Source organism: Geotrypetes seraphini, chromosome 9, assembly GCF_902459505.1.
Source record: "Geotrypetes seraphini chromosome 9, aGeoSer1.1, whole genome shotgun sequence".
Classification (NCBI taxonomy): Eukaryota; Metazoa; Chordata; class Amphibia; order Gymnophiona; family Dermophiidae; genus Geotrypetes; species Geotrypetes seraphini.
In genome coordinates, this window is record NC_047092.1 from 125,208,404 (window position 1) to 125,228,257 (window position 19,854).

The 19,854-nt window shown below is 46.1% G+C and overlaps 1 protein-coding gene across 6 annotated transcripts in view; it reads left to right on the forward strand.

The window, feature by feature from the left end:
* Nucleotides 1-19,854, forward strand: part of DGKD (diacylglycerol kinase delta) — a 327,255-nt gene that overhangs the window by 251,019 nt on the left and 56,382 nt on the right. For all 6 annotated transcript variants that reach the window (XM_033959775.1, XM_033959776.1, XM_033959777.1 and 3 more), the window contains 3 exons: nucleotides 5,939-6,050; nucleotides 6,204-6,296; nucleotides 6,955-7,074. In XM_033959775.1, the coding sequence (XP_033815666.1) occupies nucleotides 5,939-6,050; nucleotides 6,204-6,296; nucleotides 6,955-7,074 (325 nt within the window). The remainder of the gene's footprint in view (nucleotides 1-5,938; nucleotides 6,051-6,203; nucleotides 6,297-6,954; nucleotides 7,075-19,854) is intronic.

Consider the following 19,854-nt stretch of genomic DNA (forward strand, 5'->3'; position numbering starts at 1 on the left):
ATGAAAGCACAGACATTTCTGTCAACAAGTACCCAATACTCTACTTTAAGTATCGGCCAGTCAATTCAAATGAGTATAGGACATCATTTGGTGGGATGCTACAGTTGGAAGCATGTGATGCTACATCAATAGTACCAGCAATTAGGGAATTCTATAAGAAACATGAACTTGACCTGAATAAAATGGTTAGTTCACCTCTGATGGTGCCTCTGTTATGTTGGGCAAAATAGATGGTGTTGCAGCACAGCTGAGAAAAGACATTCCACATTTAGTGCAGCAACATTGTGTTGCACATCGGGAAGATTTGGGACTTTCTGATTCATGGTAAGAAGTAAAATTGATGAAAGAAGTAGAAACTGTAATGAGAACTGTGTACACGGTGTTCTGTCGGTCTTCTACTAAACGATGCAAATTTCAAGAAATAGCAGATGCATCTGAACGCGAATCAATTGTTTTCAGACCTCTGAATGAAGTGCGCTGGTTATCTAGACACTTTGCACTTAATGCAATTATTCGAAATTATGATCCCCTGTTAAAATATTTTAAAGAAGACAAAGATAATGATCCTATTGCAAAGTACTGCTATAAGAAGCTGAACAGTGAACAATTTCATATTACACTTGAAGTTTTGAATGATGTCTTATCAGAACTGGCTTCCTTAACCATGGCATTTCAAAAACGTGGTTTGACACCATCGGAAGCTTATCATCTTGCACAGGGTAAATTGAACAAACTTCGAATGCAATACTTAGGCGACAAGGTTAAATGGAGTAATAAAGTCAACAGTCTTCTTGACAACAGGATGAGGTCTGGAGAAAAGGTTTCAGTGGATACTAATTCCATATTAACCTTCATCAACATCCAATGTTTGCATCTGGGTGAAAGATTTCCTGAAAATGAAGTTGAGGAATGATCTGCTTTTGACTGTACAGCAATATCACAATGCGACTTTGACTTTGGAAGTGGACATATCAGATCTCTTTGTTTAAAGTATAAACAATTTCTTCCGGAGGAAAGTGTTATTATTCAGCAATACAATGACTTTAAATTCCTTGTTGCAGAAAAAATCAAAAGCAATCTGATAAACAGCTTTCCAATTATGATGAAATTTGCATTTCAGAATTATCAATTTGCAGATTTAGCAAAATTGATGGACATTGGTGCCACATTCTTAGCACCTAGTTCAGATTGTGAGCATGGTTTTAGTCTAATGAACAATTTGAAGACTAAACAAAGGAATCGTTTACATTTAGAGCATTTTGAAATGCTGATGCGTGTTAAGAGTCACCTTCAAGATGGAGGCTCAACAGATCTTGACAGAATTTATTCGGACTGGATAAATATGAAAGATCGCAGGGAAAAACTTTTGAAAACGAAATTGCTGTTATTTTCTAAATTTTAAGTATAAAGTACAATGATATCTTATTTATAGGTAGCGCTCAATGAAACATTTTAATGAAACATAATTTATGTTTATTGAAATGAGACTTTATGTTACATAAAGTGTAACTAACATAAAGTGTAACTAAAATTACATTGTGTTTTCGTTAATTCAGACTAAACTCAAAGACCTGCCCATAAATGCCCATAACTGAACTCCGGGCCCTCTGGCAATCATTTTTATAGCGCACACAAATTTAGTTTTTCTTTAAAATGCGCACAGATGAAATGTTTTGCGCACACAGCCTCTGAAAAATTAGAGGAAACATTGGCCTGATAGCTAGATCAGGATAATGGACTGAATGTAATTGTGGATAGAGTGAGTTAATATCCTTGATGCTACTGCTTATTAAGTAGATCACTAAGATCAATAGGAAATTCATGTTTTCAGGGTAATATGTCTCCTTCCTGTCGCAATAGCTATATTGATTTCACCTACTCCTCCCAATTTCTAGGATTAGTTGATAAAAATCTGATAGTTCAACTCTTAGGTGTAGCTAGTACCGGATGGTAATGAATTGTGTTGGGGGAGTTAGCTCTCACAGCCTGGATCGTACATGCATCTAACACATGCGACTAACAATCATACATGCATCTAACAATCTAGTAGGTAAAGTACAGAGTGCTAAAATCTTAGCTTAATTTCACAACTCAATTCACAGGTCATTGCATTGGAGTGCACTGAGCAGTCTAGCAAGTAAAGTGCAGAAAACCTGAATTACATAAGCGTTTTACAAACTAGCAGGTAAAGTGCAGATAGCCTTAGCTTATTTCTCGCCCTACTCACAGTTCAGTGATGTGATTGGAATCTTGAGTAGCGTCTCTTCTATGAATTCTGTCCAGCAAGTGAAGGGCCAAATCTCTGGTTTTTAGGTTCTGCACGCTTTCCGCAAGGCACGAGTCAAAGGCGAGCCGAACGGCAGTGTGCCGTTATGCTCTGCCTTTTCACAGGGCTGAAGATCGGCAGGAGAGGCTTTGGGGGTGGGACCAAGGCCCCAATGTTGCCTGTGGTGGTCGGCAAGGCAGGGAGGGAAGATGGTGGCTCCCTTCTTCTCTTGTCTTGCTGGCAGGAGGAATCAGCCGTTGCACCCTCGGTGGCCCTTTTCAAAGGGCTGAAGTTCAGCAGGAGAGGCTTTGGGTCAGGACCAAGGCCCCGATGTTGCCTGTTGTGATCGGGTCGGCAAGGCAGAGAGGGAAGATGGTGGCTCCCTTCTTCTCTGTCTTGCCAGCAACCTACCTACCTATCATCTTTTCATCTATTTCTTTTGTTTCCTTCCTAGCCCATTTTCTACTAGGATATTATAGAGATTCTGAGTACACTTTCATACTCTATTGTAGAGTTAGCACTAAAGTAAATATTTCAGCATTAAATTTTCCAGATAGTAATGGTAGACTGCATAGCTCAGGTTGATTCTATCTGGTTTTATGATTCTATAGTAGGGCTTTTTTTCTAGATAAAAGGTAAAAAGTGGGAAACTGAGGGCTGGAGGGTGAAAGGAAGGGATGAAATTTGAGTGGATGGTGAGTTGGAAAGATGAGCTGAAAGGGCAATGTCAATGTCAGAAACAGATGTAGGTAAGGTATGAAAGAATGCAGGAAGATAAATGAGACATGGCAAATAGAGAGCAAACCCTGGAAGGCGAAGCCAAACAGAATAGCCTGGACAGGATAGAAAATGAAATAAATAAGAAACCAGAAAAGAGAAACTGGGATTAATATGAGTTGGAAAGGTGAGCTAAAAGGGCAATGTCAATGTCAGAAACAGGTATAGGTAAGGTATGAAAGAATGCAGGAAGAGAAATGAGACATGGCAAATAGAGAGCAAACCCTGGAAGGCGAAGCCAAACAGAATAGTCTAGACAGGATAGAAAATGAAATAAATAAGAAACCAGAAAAGAGAAACTGGGATTAATATGACTGGAAATATAAAATGTCTAGTCAAGGTATAAAATACATTGTATTTTAAAATTTTAATTGGAATATGTCAGCTTTGGAAAATGTGCATCACTGATGTCTTTGTATTTTACTCAGTATAAAGAAGAAATGCATTTTTTCCCTCTTTGAGGTGTCCAGTTTAGTTATTTTCTGCATATTTCTACTTTTAATTTGTGGTTCTATGCTCTGTATTTTGTTTGGGGTCTGTCTGTATTTTGCATGAGTGACCAAACAGGCAAAAACTGATAGTAACCACTTTTTCAGGTATATCAGAAGCAGAAAACCTGTGAGGAAATCCGTTAGGCTGTTGGATCATCAAGGAGCAAAAAGGGGAATTTAGGGAGGATAAGGTCATAGCAGAAAAGCTGAATGAATTCTTTGCTTCTGTCTTTATGGAAGAAGATGTAAGAAATCTAGCTGAATCAGAAATGGTTTTCAAAGATTTGTTTGTTTATGTTTATTGGGGCATTTGATACAGTCATGTGAAAAAATTAGGACACCCTCGTGAAATATTCAGTTCTTTCATAAGAAATGTTCACATATCGATTCAAATCTTTTTTTTATTTATCTCTGGAAAAGAAAGTGATGTGATTGCAGGTAAACAAAGATTTTTCTTGATTTACTCAAGAATAAAAAGATATCCACAAAAATGTGTATTCTAACTGAGGTCTAAATTAGGACACCCCCACATATTCTCCCACTTAAAGTGGCTCAAATCACACACCGATGTATCAGGAGTAATCTAAGGGGTGGTAGATGTGTAGAATAGTCTCCCGGTGGAGGTGCTGGAGACAAAGAATGTTTCTGAATTCAAGAAAGCTTGGGACATGCATATTGGATCTCTAAGGGAGAGGATGAGATAGTGGATTCTGCGGTTGGGCAGATTAGATGGGCCATTTAGCCTTTATCTGCCATCGGGTTTCTATGTTTCTCTGAATAGGAATTGGTTACTGGACAAAAAACAGAGGTTAGGGTTAAATGGCCATTTTCCTCAATGGAGGAGGGTAAATAGTAGAATGCCACAGGGATCTGTACTGGGACTGGTGCTATTTAACATACTTATAGATGATCTCGTAATTAAATTTGCAGATGACAAAAAAATTGTTGAAAGTTGTTAAAACGCATTAGGACTATGAAAAATTGCAGAAAGACCTTAGAAAATTGGAAGACTGTGTATCCAAATGGCAGATGAAATTTGTTGTAAACTGATGCACATTGGGAAAAATAATCCAAATCATAGTTACCTTATGCTAGGGCCCACCCAAGAAAAAGATCTGGATGTCATTGTAGACACAATGCTGAAATCTGCCCAGGAATTATTATACTAGGAATTATTAGGAAAGAGATGGTAAATAAGACCAAGAATATTAGAATGCCTCCTTATCGTTCCTTAGTGTATCCTCACCTTGAATATTGTGCACCATTCTGGTCACTGTACATCAAAAAAGATATGGCAGAATTTAGGAAAGGTTCAAAGAAGAGCAGCCTAAATGATAAAGGGGATGGAACTCCTCACAGGAAAGATTAAAAAAGCTGAGATTCTTTGACTTAGAAAAGAGATAGCTGAGGGGGGAGATGTGATTGAGGTCAACAAAATCCTGAGCAGTGTAGAACAGGTTCACTCTTTCAAAAAGTATAAAAACCAGGAGACACTCAATGAGATTACATGGAAATACTTTTAAAACAAATAGGAGGAATTTTTTTTTTTAATTCAAATAGCTAAGCTCTGGAACTTCTTGCCAGAGGATGTGGTTACAGCTGGGTTTAAGAAAGGTTTGGAGAAGTTCTAGAAGAAAAGTTCATATTCTGCTATTGAGACAAGCATGGGGGATGCCACTGCTTGTTTTGGATTGGTAGAATGGAATATTTTTACTATTTGGGTTTCTGCTAGGTACTGTGACCTGGATTGGCCACTGTTGAAAACAGGAAACTGGTCTAGATGGGACATTGATCTGACCCAGTATGGTTTTTCATATGTGATTCTTCTAGCATGTAGTTTCTGTGTAAGAATCCATAGCAGTCCTGCTTGTTCTATTTTCCCTATAAGAGGTATATTTTTGGCAGTTCCCATGACAATCCTGAGCCTAGGCCTCACTGCCATCAGCTGTTGTAGTTCTGGCCATCCTGGCCACAATTCTTTCCAACCCAGATTTTACTACCAGTAGCCATTTCAATTCCAGCCTGGGCTCTGCTGCAATTCCTTAGGTCTGGGCAAGGCCCATATCTCTTCTATGTCACTAGACCCTGAATTTTAAGCAAACTATTTTTCCAACCCTGAATGTATTTATAGATCCATATATATGCCTGTATCCTGCAGTATTCTGGCTGTGACAGAGGCCTTCTCTCTCTTTCTTTCTATCTGTTTGTGTATGTATATAGATAAATAAGTGTTTGTGTATGTGTGTATGTATATAGATAAATAAGTGTTTGTGTATGTATGTATATAGATAGATAAGTGTATTTGTGTGTCTGTGTCTATATCTATATACATGCAAACATATTTATTTCTCCCATCTGTGAATGTCACTGACACACTCCTCTCAATTCCTTTTATTGTTTCTAGTATTCGGGAGATAGCGCAGTCCCACCAAGATATGGAACAAGAACTTGCACATGCTGTCAATGCCAGCTCTAAATCCATGGACAAAGTTTATGCCAAGTCAAAAGCCACAGAGGTATGTTTCACCTTCAATCCTATCGCTGATTGTCCCTCCAAGTCATAATCTAAACCTTCATTTTCTTCTTGGTCTTTATTTTTCTCATTGCTCTCTCTTATTAATTGTTTTCCAGTCCTGATGAATGTTACTTTTAACTTCCTATCTTTACAGGGTCTAAACTGTAGCTTGGTTGTGGAGATGGTAAATAATGTCAAAGCTCTTCAGAATGAGACAGAACTGTTGTTGACTGGGAAAATGGCTTTGGTAAGAACAAATGAAAATATACCAAAGAAGTAACCTATAGAGGAATTGTTTCTCTTTGGAAAACTTATGACCTGGATTGACCACTTTTGAACATAGGAAATTGGACTTGTTGGACTATGGCAGTTCTTATGTTTTTTTTCTGTTGATTCTGAGCTTCTGGCAATGATATGGAGTGGAGGAATAACCTAATAGAGCAGAGGCTGAAAACAGAAAATCCTAGTTCAGATTCCACTGCAGTTTATTGTGATCGTGGGCAAGTCACTTAACCTTCCAATGCCTAAGGTATAAATTTTAATTGTGAGCCTTCCAGGGGCAGGAAAATAACTTCTGTACTTGAATATAACCCACCTTGAGCTACAACTAAAAGGATATGACCCAAATAGAACATTTGGAAGAGTTATATCAATAACCTGACATTAATTAGTAAATAATGTTATGATGTAAGAGGCACCTAAAGAAAAGAAGAAAAGAATTACAAATACTCATGTATCAATTTAGCAAGGAATGTTTTGACCTTCTGGACTATTTTCCTTAGCTATTTCTTACTCTACATCTGTCTCTGATTGCCACCTGCCCTGCCTTCCTAGTCCCTCTCCGCCTCTGTCCTTGATTCCTATGTCTCCAGTTTCATCTTTTTTTCTCTCTCTCTCTCTTGCAGCAGCTGGATCCTCCACAGAAGGAGCAGCTCTTGACTGCTCTTACCAACATTGATATGGAGCTGAGGAAACTATCAGAGATTCCTTGGCTTTGGCAACTAATTGAGCCCTGTGATGAGGAGGTAACTATTTTTGACTGTCTTTGTCTTTCTCCAAATCTATGATGATATATTTCTGGCTTTTCCAACTTCCCATCAGTGTTGCTATATTTGTCAGCCTCTGAATCTATAAATATCCTTCTCTGGCCCCTTCCTCTTGCTGTGATGCCATGTTTTTCTCCTCAAATTCCAGCTGAAATGCTGTGTCACTGTATGTCCAGTCACTAATCCTGCATTCTTTATCCTCCCTCCAGATCGACACAGACGGATGGGTTTACGCTCCTCTGCCAGCAGGTGGAAACTGGGAACACACTGAATTCTAACAGTACAAGTGGTCTGTGCAGTTCCTCATAGAACCAGTCTGTTCTCAGTCTCCAGCAGGTGGAGGTGGTAAGCCTGTGCGGTCTTCTTTTAGACCTTGACAGGGTCTGTTGGAAAGGTTACCCTCAGGGATATCACACTCAGGCGGCCGAGTCCCTCCCTTCATTTCCCCCACCTCCCCAATTTTTCTCTAGAGGTGCCTCAACTGTATGCTTTGCCAAGGGGCAAAGACTACAGTTTTGAGTGCCTGTGGGGTCTGCTTCTATTACAATGCGGGTGGCTGGATGTCTGAACTGCCCTCAGGAGTATGCATTTTTCACCTGGAAGCGCTCCAAAGCTTATTCTTCAGGTGCCCTTGTCTTGCATTTTGAGGAGGATAGCAAAGAGGTTCCGTGGGTAGTGGATCCTTTTAAGGGGATTTGGACAGCTTCCCATTCTTTTCCCAGGATCTCCAGGTTATAGTGCATGCTCAGTGGAAGACTCTGGATGCCCCTTTTTGGCTGGCACTGTACATGTCCAGGCTTTATCCTATTCCTGAGTCTGATAAAGATTCTTTTTGGTCACCTATTGTGGATGCTGTGGTTTCAGCCTTTGCCAAGAAGCATATTGTTCTTGTGGAGGGGGGTTCAGACCTGAGGGACTCCCAGGACCAGAGGATGGAGTTTCTTCTCAAGCAGAGTTTGATGTGGCAGCTCTAGTTGTCCAGGCAGCGATTTGTGGTGGTCTGGTGGACAGGGCCTACTTCCGGTGGGCTGAGTGTGTTAGATAGGGAGTCCAATGACTGGTCGCTGGTGGATCAGGAGGTTGCTAAATTTGAGCTAGGCTCTTATCTTTCAAACGCTATGTTTGATTTGTTGCGTGCTTCAGCTAAGTCTGTGCCCTTGGGGGTAGCTACTAGACATACCTTATGGCTCTGTGGTTGGTCAGCAGACGCAGCCTCCAAATCCAAGCTTAGTAAGAGTCCCTTTACCTTCTCTTTTCTCTGGAGAGGAATTAGACAAGTTGGTTCAGAGTTTAACCGACTCCAAGGTGCCCCGGTTACCAAACCTCGTCAGTCTGCTAGAGGAGGTCTGGGTCAAGGTTGTCTCTGAGCATTTCTCCAGTATAGACCTGGTCGAGTGTCTGCGGAGGGGCCTTCCTCGTGTGGTCATTTCTTCCAGCGGATGCAGTCCTTTTAGGGAGCAGACTGGATGGGTCATTTGGCCTTTATCTGCCATCACATTTCTATGCTAGCATTTCAAGCAAATAAACAACAATCCTGGTTGGGCAATTATATCAACGGAATCATGTAATCTTACAGCGCATTTCGAAAAGGGATTAAGACTGCACTATTTGATAAATTCATTTCTTAACTGAAGTCTCATTATAACAATACTTTTAATCTGCCTGTACTTTAAATAACATGCTGTACTTCTTTTCTCAATACTTTGTACTTCGCTGATTGACCAGTTTCTCTTCTGTGTAAACCGCCTAGACGTCAATTGATTGTTGGCGGTATAGAAGAATAAAGTTATTATTATGTTTCTATGTGACACACTGTTTTGTAGTCTGAATTGAGCCTTAAAAAGCACAGATCACTTTATTGGAGTTACTTACCTGCAGATGGGGTGACATATGCAGGTAAGTAACTTGGGCTGCAAAGAAAAGAAAAATGCAAGGTAATGCATCTGGGAAAGAAAAACAAAGAACATGAATATAGGATATTGGGTGTGACATTAGCCAAATGCGAACAAGAAAGGGATTTGGGGGTACTGATAGACAGAACCCTAAAACCATCGGCTCAATGCGTGGTGGCGGCGAGGAAAGCAAACAGGATGTTGGGCATGATTAAGAAGGGGATCATGAGTAGATCGGAAGACGTCATAATGCCACTTTACAGAGCAATAGTCAGACCACACTTAGAATACTGTGTCCAACACTGGTCTCCATACCTTAAGAAGGATATAACTCAGCTGGAGAATGTGCAGAGGCGAGCCACGAAACTTGTCAGAGGTATGGAGAATTTGAGCTACAAAGAACGCCTCAGAAAACTGGGACTGTTCACCCTCGAAAAGAGAAGACTGCGAGGAGATTTGATAGAGACTTTTAAAATATTAAAAGGATTTGATAAAATTGACCAGGAAACAGCTTTACTGACATTTTCAGATGTGACACGGACAAGAGGTCATAGCCTGAAACTGAGCGGCAGCAGGTTCAGGACAAATGTAGGAAAGTTCTGTTTCACACAACGAGTGGTGGGTGCTTGGAATGCTCTCCCGGAGGAGGTTGTGGCAGAGACTACTGTTCTGGGTTTCAAGCGCAAGTTGGATTCACACCTTCTTGCAAATCACATCGGGGGATACGGGAAATCCGGGTCTTCAATAAGGAGCACCTAACTGGGCCTCCGCGTGTGCGGATCGCCGGACTAGATGGACCTAGGTCTGATCCGGCAAAGGCGTTTCTTATGTTATACTCACAAAGAATAGCTTCCCACAGTTAAAATATAAGGAAAGTGTGTGAACATTTCTCAGGGCTAGATTTTTAAAACTTTGTGATAAAAATCGATGGGCCTCTGTCAAAGCCATTATTGTAGTGATTTCAAAAAGGTAAGTCATTCTCCAAAAACCATGCATGCATAATGAGGTTGGCGGAGAGTAGTGAAGCTTCGCTAAATTGGCATGTGCCCATTGCTGGTGATAGCAATCAGCTCATGTACAGAATAAACGTACAAATAAAACCAAAAAACAAATTGAAGATCGGCAGGAAGGATGCTCCCTCTCTCCTGCCACCGAAGTCAAGCAACCAACCTCCTCCCCCCCAAGGCAGGGGGAGAGATGCCCAGTCCCACCACTGAAGTCAAGGAACACGCCCCACGCATGCATACACACACAGCAGGGGGAGAGATACCCACTTGCTCCCACCACTGAAGTCAAGCAACCCCCCTTCACCCCCAAGGCAGCGGGAGGCACTCTCTCCCGCTGTGCTCACACACTCCCCCGACTCTATCTAACCCCCCGCCAGTGGGAGTGATGCCCACTAACTCCTACCATCCCTCACCCCCCCCCCCCCCCCGACATTTCTCTCCATGTCCCCGACCAACACCCTCCCTTTCTTATTCATGAAGTCTGGCCAAAAGGATGCCTATTCTCCGACTGGCTGGTCCACCTCTTACAAAATGGCGGGCCTTCCCCTTCCTGGTGCATCCTGGGATGCATTGGGGAGGGGCCTAAAGCTCTGAGTGACCCAGGTTGTTTAAGGCCTCTCCATTGGGAGGGGCCTTAGGCATCTGGGCCAATCAGATCCTTAGTTCCCTCCCTGGATGCACGTTATCTAGAGGTCGCAAATGGGTTTCACCTCTCTGACCATCTTTTTGTGCTGACTCATTCTTCTAAGCAGAGTGCTCCTGCTTCCAAGGCCACTATTTCCAGATGGATCCATATGGCCTTTTTGTCAGCCTACATTCTATGTGGTAAACCAGGGGTGTCCACACTTTTTGGGATTGCGATCTACTTTTAAAATGACCAAGTCAAAATGATCTACCAACAATAAATTTGAAAAAACACAAAGTACACTGTACGCAGAGAAAATGTTAATTATCATTTATATTCTGCGGGTTTTCAAAGAGGTCAAGGAAGATGACTTTATGCAATGTCACCTCAGTAACAACTATACAAAAATAGACATATATACCCCCTCCCTTTTCACTAAACCGGAATAGCGTTTTTTAGCGCAGGGAGCTGCGCTGAATGCCCTGCGTTGCTCTCGATGCTCATAGGCTCCCTGCGCTAAAAAACACTATTGATGTAATTAAATATGAGATGTTATAATATTGTTGTATAATATTGTATATTCTATTTTAATTGAGCATGAGATGAAGGGGGGGAGGGGGGAATTTTACATGATTATAGTTCATATGTTAGATAATTACAGTGCTATATTGAAATTATTTTTATGATACATTTTTATGCACTTATTGTTTGATTTGAAAATGAATAAAGATTAAAAAAAATAAAAAACACTATTGAGGTTTAGTAAAAGGGGGCCATAGTGCAAAATATAGACAGCAGATATAAATTCTCAAAACGGACACATTTTGATCACTAAATTGAAAATAAAATCATTTTTCCTACCTTTGTTGTCTGGTGATTTCATGAGTCTCTGGTAGCACTTTCTTCTTCTGACTGTGCATCCAATATTTCTTCCCTTCTTTCAGCCTCCTGTATGCTTCCTCTCCTCCAGACCTCATTCTCTCCCACAACTTTTTCTTCCTCGCTCCCTGCCCTCCTCCCCTTTCTTTCTTTACCTCCGTCTTTCTTTCTGTCTCCATGCCCCCTTTCTGTCTGTCTCCCTGCCCTCCCCCAAGCCACCGCCATCGGGGAACAGGCCGCCGCCATAAAGGGGATACTGAAGCGCTGGGCCGACCAATCTTCCCCAACCGATGTCAATTCTAAGGTCGGAGAGGATGTTCCGGGCCAGTCAGGCAACGATTGACGTCGAGTGAGGAACATTGGTTGGCCTGGCGCTTCAGCATCCTCTTTACAGGGTCGGGAAGCAGGTAGAACAGAAGGTAACGCGAGTCTGTCATGGAGCCCGGGATGGGTTCCGCGATCAACTCACGTTGCCTTCGCGATCGACCTTTTGGGCACCCCTACGGTAAATAGTCTCCCATTTCTGTTAATGTGCATTATACCAGGAGCATGGCCTCATCATGGGCCAAGGCTAAAGTGATCTACCCTGTAGAGATTTGTAGGGCAGCTACTTGGTCCACTCTGCACACATGTGCCTAATTCTACAGAGTGGATGTGGCAGCAAGACAGGACTCTGCCTTTGGGTTTTCAATCTTGAGGTTCGGTGCAGTCAGCCTGCCCTAGCTTTTTGGAACTGCTTTTGTACATCCCACTTGTCTAGAATGTCTCGCCTATTGCATTGGAAAAAGAGATTCTTTAGCACTCTCCAGACCAGTAGAAGTTAATCTTTACGAATGGGTATATATCCAATCATGACCAGCAGGTGGAGACTGAAAACAAAACTGTGGGACAGTATATAATATACTCCCTTCTCTATTTACATCAGTCTTCTTTCAGTCTCCAGCAGGTGTTGATGTGATCTGTACCCATCTCCCTTGGTAGGGCTGTTGGAATTTGTTTAGGGGGTTTCTAGTCCCTGTTTTTGGCCGGACAGAGCTTGGGCGGGCCCTGTTTGGGGGTCCGTCCGACCTCGGGGGTGTCAAACCCGGCGGGTCTCGAGCGGGGTTCCTCCCCCCCACTTCCTCCACCTCCCCACATTTTTTTAGAGGAGCCTCAGCAGTAAGCCTTGCCCCCTAAATCAAGCAAGGCATATTGCTTCGAGAGCCTGTGGAGTCTGTTCTGTAAAAAAAAAAATCCTGAGGTAGTGCCGGTCTGCAGGGTTGCTTCCCTGTCAGTTTAATGTTTTTTACTGTATTTTTTCTTCTAACCGGCACTTTGTTTCTAGCTAGGTCGCGTATGGAGCAATTGTGCCCTTCTCCGTGGGAGTGGGACACAATTAGGTCCAGCCGCAAGGCACTCGCGGCCGGACTGAAATCGGTTTGGCCCGGTGAGGTGGTGGAGCTCCGTCGGCAGCGGCTGCAGGCGCCCAGAGCTCCCCGCCGATGGTGGCTCGCAAGTCGGCTGGGAGCAGTGGGGAAGCCCGGTCTTCCCCAACCGCCCACAGAGGGATTCCCCGAAGGATTCCCTCTCAGCTGATTTTTTGACAGCTGATGCCGACTTGCCTGTTTTAGCGGCTGGGACTGTTCAGCCTTCTCAGCCGCTACAGGCCATGGAGGGAGCATTTTTGGCGGGAACTTCGCCATTTTCTCTGTCTGGCCCCTTCATTTTGTCTACAACCTCAGGTGACCTTCCCCCTGTATTGCAAACACAGGGGCAGGTTTCAGCAGGGACCCCTGCTGGGGCAGGGAGTCCCTGGGGACCCCCAGGGGTTTTTTGTCCCCAATTTAATTTCTTTCTTTGTGCAGACAATTGGGGGTCCCACGTGCACCTGGGGGGTTTCGGGGGTGGTTTCCCTCCGCGCCCCCTATGGTTTTGCCCGCGGGGGGGCTTGGATTGCGAATTGGTGGTCAGAGGAGCGTGTTGGCTTGGTTGAGGACCTGGCTGCTTTGGCGGGCTTCCAGGATCCTCTAGAGGGGACGCCTGCTGGCAGCGGGACGGCAGGTTTCCCGTCTTCCAGAGCAGATGCGTCCGTGGTGCGCTTTTTATTCAGAGGGATGAGCTTTTAGACCTGATGTAGCAGGTCTCCTTGGTGCTGCATTTTTGAAGTTGCGCCACCGGAGACCCCGCGTATGGGGGCCCCTCTGCTTCAGGGGGTCTGTCCTGTTTCCCGCTCTTTTCCTGTGCGTCAGGATTTTCGGGATTTTGTGTTGGCGCAGTGGCCTATGGGCGCCGTTTCGTTTGGTGTGCACCTTGGCTCATGGGTATCCCATCCCGGAGGGGGATAGGGCTACCTTAATTTCGCCAATGGGGGATGCGGTGGTCTCGGCACTTCCTAAGCGGCATACCGTGCCTGTTATGGACGGTTCTGCTCTTAGGGTCTCTGAGGAGCGTACGCTAGAGACACTTCTTAAGTATAATTTTGATATCTCTGCCTTGGGGGTCCAGGCGGCTATTTGTGTGGGGCTGGTGGCTCGCACTGTGTTTCGGTGGTCTGAGCATGTCCTGGATCGTGAGTCTGATGACTGGTCCTTAGTGGATCAGGAGGTGGTGAAGTTTGAGATGACTGCCTCGTTCCTCTCGGTTATTCTTTGTGACTTGGTGCTGCTAAGTCTGGGACTTTTGGTGGCCGCACGCTGTACCTTGTGGCTTCGCGCTTGGTTGGCGGTTGCCGCGTCCAAAACTGAACTTCCCAAAATTTCCCTTTCGGGGGTTGTTTTTTGTTTAGAGAGGACTTAGATCCGGTGGTTCAGACTCTGATGGACTCTGAGGTGCCCCGTCTGCCTGAGGACCGTGCCCGCCCGGCATCTCGGGTTGGCATTGCCCGGGGGCGTCTGCGGGAATTTTGCAAGTTTCGCCTGGGGCATGGGACTGCTTCTTTCCAGGCTTCCGGTTTTTCCCCGGGGTCAGTTGGCTTAGCGCATGCAGTCTTTTCAGGGGACCCGTCGGGGGGCTGGGAGTTCCCCCCCGGTTCCCCTGCTGCCCGTCCTGTGCGATGTCTCTTTGCCGCCGCCCCCTTTGGTTCCCATGGGTGCCCGGCTTCGCAACTTGTTTCCCAAGTGGGCCAAGATCACGTCCGATCAGTGGGTCCTGGTGGTGGTGCGGGATGGTTATGTACTTGAATTTTGCCCACTCTCTGCCGGATCATATCTAGCCTCTCCATGTCAGGCGGCATGGGAGACGCTAGCCTTTCGCCAGACCCTTCAGCTCTTGCTAGATCTCAAAGCAGTTGTCCAGTGTCCCCTCAGGAGTGCGGTATCAGCTGGTACGCCATTTCCTTTATGGGGCCCTAACGGGAGGGGACCTTTCGGCCCATCCTTGGTTTAAACTGAGGTCAACAGGACTCTCAGAATTCCCTTTTATTCGCATGGACACACTGCAGTCTGTCCTTCTGGCGGTTCAGCCGGGGGAGTTCCTGACTTCTCTCGCTCTGGCGGAGGCCTACTTGCCTGTTTCCATTCGGGCCTCTCCTCAGCTCTTTCTTTGCTTTGCGATATTGGGTTTGCACTATCAGTTCTGTGTGCTTCCCTTGGGCCTGGCCACGACTCCCCGGACGTTCGCCAAGTTGATGGTGGTCGTCACGGCGGCATTGCAGTCAGAGGGCATTCTGGTGCACCCCTTCTGGGATGACTGGTTGTTTCGGGCGAAGTCGTTGCAGGAGACCGCCCGAGTTATGGCTCGGGTGGTTGAGTTTCTCCGGTCACTGGGCTGGGTGGTCAACCTTTCCAAGAGTCGGTTGGTCCCCGCTCAGCATCTGGAGTACCTTGGGGTTCTGTTCGATACCTCCTTGGGGAAGGTCTTCCTTCCAGAGGCCCGGGTAAGCAAATTGCAATCTCAGATTCGCCTTCTTTTGGCGTCCCGGTGTCCTCGGGCGCAGGATTTCCTCCAAGTCTTGGGGTCGATGGCAGCGTTCTTGGATGTTGTGAGGTGGGCGCGGGCCCACATGTGTCTCTTCAGTATGCTCTGCTCCGTAGATGGTCACCCCAGAGGCTCAGTTTGGAGGTCCCTGTCCCTCTGCGAGGCTTGGCGCGCTGCAGTCTTCTTTGGTGGCTCCAGACCTCTCATCTGGTCCAGAGGATGAGTCTGGATCTATCGCAGTGGACGGTGCTTCTCACGGATGCCAGTCTCCTCGGTTGGGGGGGCTCAGTGTCTAGGTCACTCAGCTCAGGGCACCTGGTCCATGGAGGAGGCGTCCTGGTCGATCAACATGTTGGAGACCAGAGCCGTCCCTCTGGCGCTGTTAGCCTTCCGCTCCCTCTTGATGGGCAAGTCGGTCAGAGTCCGGTCTGACAATGCCACAGCAATGGCTTATGTCAATCGTTGAGGCACCAAGAGCGCTCAGGTGGCGGAGGAGGCGGCTTGACTCATGCTTTGGGGCGGAGTCACGCCTTCTGGACCTCTCGGCCTCTCACATGGCCGGGGTGGAGAATGTTCAGGCGAACTTCCTCAGTCACATCTTAGATCACAGAGAGTGGTGTCTCAGCCCTGTGGCTTTTCAGTTGTTAATGCAGGCTTGGGGTCAGTCCCTGATGGACCTGACGGCCACGAGTGGCAATGCCGAGGTGTTCCGCTTCTTCAGTCATCGCAGGGATGGACTGGCCGAGGGTCTGGATGCTCTGGTTCAACCATGGCCAACAGAGGGGTTGTTGTGCATGTTCCCTCCGTGGCCATTAGTGGGCAGAGTTCTTCTCCACATTGTTCGCCATCCGGGTCTGGTGGTTCTGGTGGCTCCAGATTGGCCTCGACATCCGTGATACGCAGATCTGGTGACACTCTGGTGGCGGATCCTCTTCCTCTGCCTCCCTTGGACGACCTTCTGACGCAGGGTCCCATTCCCTTGGCTTTTGAAAGGGGTCGCCTTGGTAAGAAGGGGTATTCAGATAGGGTGATTTCTACACTCTTGGGGTCCTGGAGGCTTTCTACCTCTCAGGCTTCTGTGTGGATTTGGCACTTCTTTGAGGGGTGGTGCCAGGTGCGGGGAGTGGTCTCTCTTCGCGTTTCTGTGCCTAACATCCTAGAGTTCTTGCAAGATGGCCTGGATAGAGGCCTGGCTTCGGCTTCTCTCCGGGTTCAGCTTGTGGCCTTGTCAGCCTTTCGGGGGTTTGTGACGGGTCAGCGTTTGACAGCCATTCCTGATGTGATTCGCTTTTTGCGGGCGGCCAAGGTGCTCAGGCTTCCCGTGCGGTCCTCTATTCCCTCTTGGAATCTCAGTCTGGTTCTCTCTATTCTGATGCACCCGCCCTTCAAACCGTTGGGCGGCTGCTCTTTGAAGGACCTTACTCTGAAGACGGTCTTTTTGGTGGACATTTCTTCCGCTAGGCGTGTTTCTGAGCTACAGGTTTTCTCTTGTAGGGCTCCCTTCTTGGAGTTTTCTAGGGAGCAGGTTGTCTTGAGGCCTGTTCCTTCCTTTTCTGCCGAAAGTAGTTTTTCCTTTTCGTGTCAATCAATCTGTGGTCCTCCCGGTCTTGGGTAGTTGGGAGGGCTCTTCTGAGCAAAGACAGCTGAGCAAGTTGGATGTTGGTCGGGTCCTTCGCTCTTATGTGCAACGGACCCAGGAGATCAGGAAATAAAATAATCTCTTTGTCCTTCTGACTGGTCCTCTTAGGGGGGCTGGCGCTTCTAGGGCTACTATTGCATGCTAGATCAAGGAGACTATTGCTTCCGCTTCTCTTCTGGGGCAGCAGCCCGTTCCGGAGTTTCTCAAAGCTCATTCTACTCGGGGTCAGGCGGCTTTTTGGGCTGAGTCGTCGCTCGTGCCTCCAGTGGACATTTGTAAGGCTGCGGTTTGGTCTTCCTTGTATTCCTTTGTCAGACTCTTTCGGGTAGATGTTCTGGCGCGTCAGGACGCGGTGTTCGGTGTGTGTGTTCTGGTGTCAGCCCTTCGGGGGTCCCGCCCGTGTGAGGGACTGCTTTGATACGTCCCATTCGTAAAGATTAACCTCTACTGGTCTGGAGAGTGCTAAAGAAGGAGAAATTAGGTTCTTACCTGCTAATTTACTTTCTTTTAGCTTCTCCAGACTAGTAGAGGTCCCCACCCTGTCTGTTGTTGTTGTTGTTGGGGCTGTTTCGCGGGCAGTTTTTGTTTTTTGCTGCGGGTTCTAGTATTTTTCTAGGGCCGGGGAGAATTAAAGAACAGCAGCTGTGGCTCGGCTGGCTTAGCTGGCGAGCTGTGGGGACATTTTCCTTCTGGTATTTCTCCTCTGCATTTTCCAACAGCATTTGGGTATGTTATTTGTTACTCCTGTTCGGAGTATTGTTTTCTTTCTGTTTTCCAGTTCTTAGTTCTGCTTGGCTATTCGGCAGACTGATGTAAATAGAGAAGGGAGTATATTATATACTGTCCCACAGTTTTGTTTTCAGTCTCCACCTGCTGGTCATGATTGGATATATACCCATTCGTAAAGATTAACCTCTACTGGTCTGGAGAAGCTAAAAGAAAGTAAATTAGCAGGTAAGAACCTAATTTCTCCTTATGTCCTTACCTTGATAATATCTTTTCCAGTAGATAGGTGAGACATGCTAGGCTCCTCCACTGACCTTCCTGCGCTTGCCTACTGTCTCATTCTGTTTGTACTTCTCCAAGTTGATTCTTGGATGATAGTCAGCTAGGAATTTGGGCTAGGAAGAATTCTATATATGTTTTCCTGAGTATGTTCTCTTGTCACTTTGCCAGTGTCCCTTTCACTATCAGGATGAGTCTATAACAAGCTGGGTTCAGCTTTATCTGTCTTGATACACTACTGTTGTTAAATCTTTTTTTTCTCTCTCTCTCTCTTTTCTTCTACACTTCCCCCTCCCCATTCGCGATTTCGGCAATCGCGATTTCACATATTCGCGATTTTTGGGGAGGGGGAAAAAAAGAAAAAAAAAAACACAGTTTAGCCTTCCCCCCGGCGTCCCGGCCTTACCTGGTGGTCTAGCGGGCTTTCGGGGCAGGAGCGATCTTCCTACACTCCTGCCCCATGTAGATCGCCAATAGGAAATGGCTGTGGGGAGTTCCCGTCGTAGTCTCGAGAGACTACGGCAGGGGTGCCCAATAGGTCGATCGCAATCGACCGGTAGCTTGCCAAGGCAAAGTGAGTCGATCGCCCAGGACTCACTTTGCCTTGGCGATCTCTCAGGCCGATCAGTCTTCCTCTCCCCAACATCAATTCTGTCGTCAGAGAGGAAGTTCGGGCCAGCCAATTGCTGCCTGGCTGGGCGGAACTTCCTCTCCGACGGCAGAATTGACGTCGGGGAGAGGAATGCTGGTCGGCCCGAAGCAGGGAGAGCTTGGGGTGGTGTCGGCGTCGGCTTTGGGGCCTGTTATCCATTGGTGGCGGTTTGGGTCCTGTTCCCCGATGGCAGCGGCAGTGGCAGTGGCTTGGGGAAGGGCAGGGAGAAAGAAAGAAAGGGGTGCAGGCAGGGAGACCGAATGAAAGAAGAGAAACAGGAAAAAAAGAAAGGGGGCATGAAGAGAGAAAGAAAGGGTAGGGAGAGAGGAAGAAAAAGTTAGGGGAGGGAATGAGGTTTGGAGGAGAGGAAGCATACAGGCTGAAAGAAAGATTGGATGCATAGTCAGAAGATGAAAGTGCAACCAGAGACTCATGAATTCATCAGACAAGGTAGGAAAAATGATTTTATTTTAAATTTAGTGATCAAAATGTGTCTGAATTTATATCTGCTGTCTATATTTTACAATATGGTCCCCTTTTACTAAACCGCAATAGCGGTTTATAGCGCAGGGAGCCTTTGAGCGTTGAGAGAGCGCTGGGCATTCAGCGCAGCTCCCTGCGTTAAAAACTGCTATTGTGGTTTAGTAAAAAGGGAGGGGGGGTATTTGTCTATTTATGTATGGTTGTTACTGAGGTGACAGTGCATAGAGTCATCTGCTTTGACCTCTTTGAAAAAACCCCGGAATAGGAATGATAATTAACATTTTCTCTGCGTACAGTGTGCGTTGTGTTTTTTTTAATTTTATTGTTGGTAGATCATTTTGACTTGGTCATTTTAAAAGTAGCTCGTGAGTCAAAAAAGTGTGGGCACCCCTGGACTACGGGAACTCACGGCAGCTATTTCCTATTGGCGATCTGCACGGAGCTGGAGCGTAGGAAGATCGCTCCTGCCCCGAAAGCTCGCTAGACAACCAGGTAAGGCCGGGATGCTTGGGGGGGAAGGCAGGAGGGAGGCGGGGGTGGGTCAGAGCCAGACCAGAAGATATTTGCGGTATTTCACCATTCGCGGTCTGGCTCTGCCCCTATCCCCCGCGAATCCGGAGGGAGAAGTGTATGTGCTGTGCTCAGAATGCAACAATGTATTCTGAGAGGTGGGGGCACACACA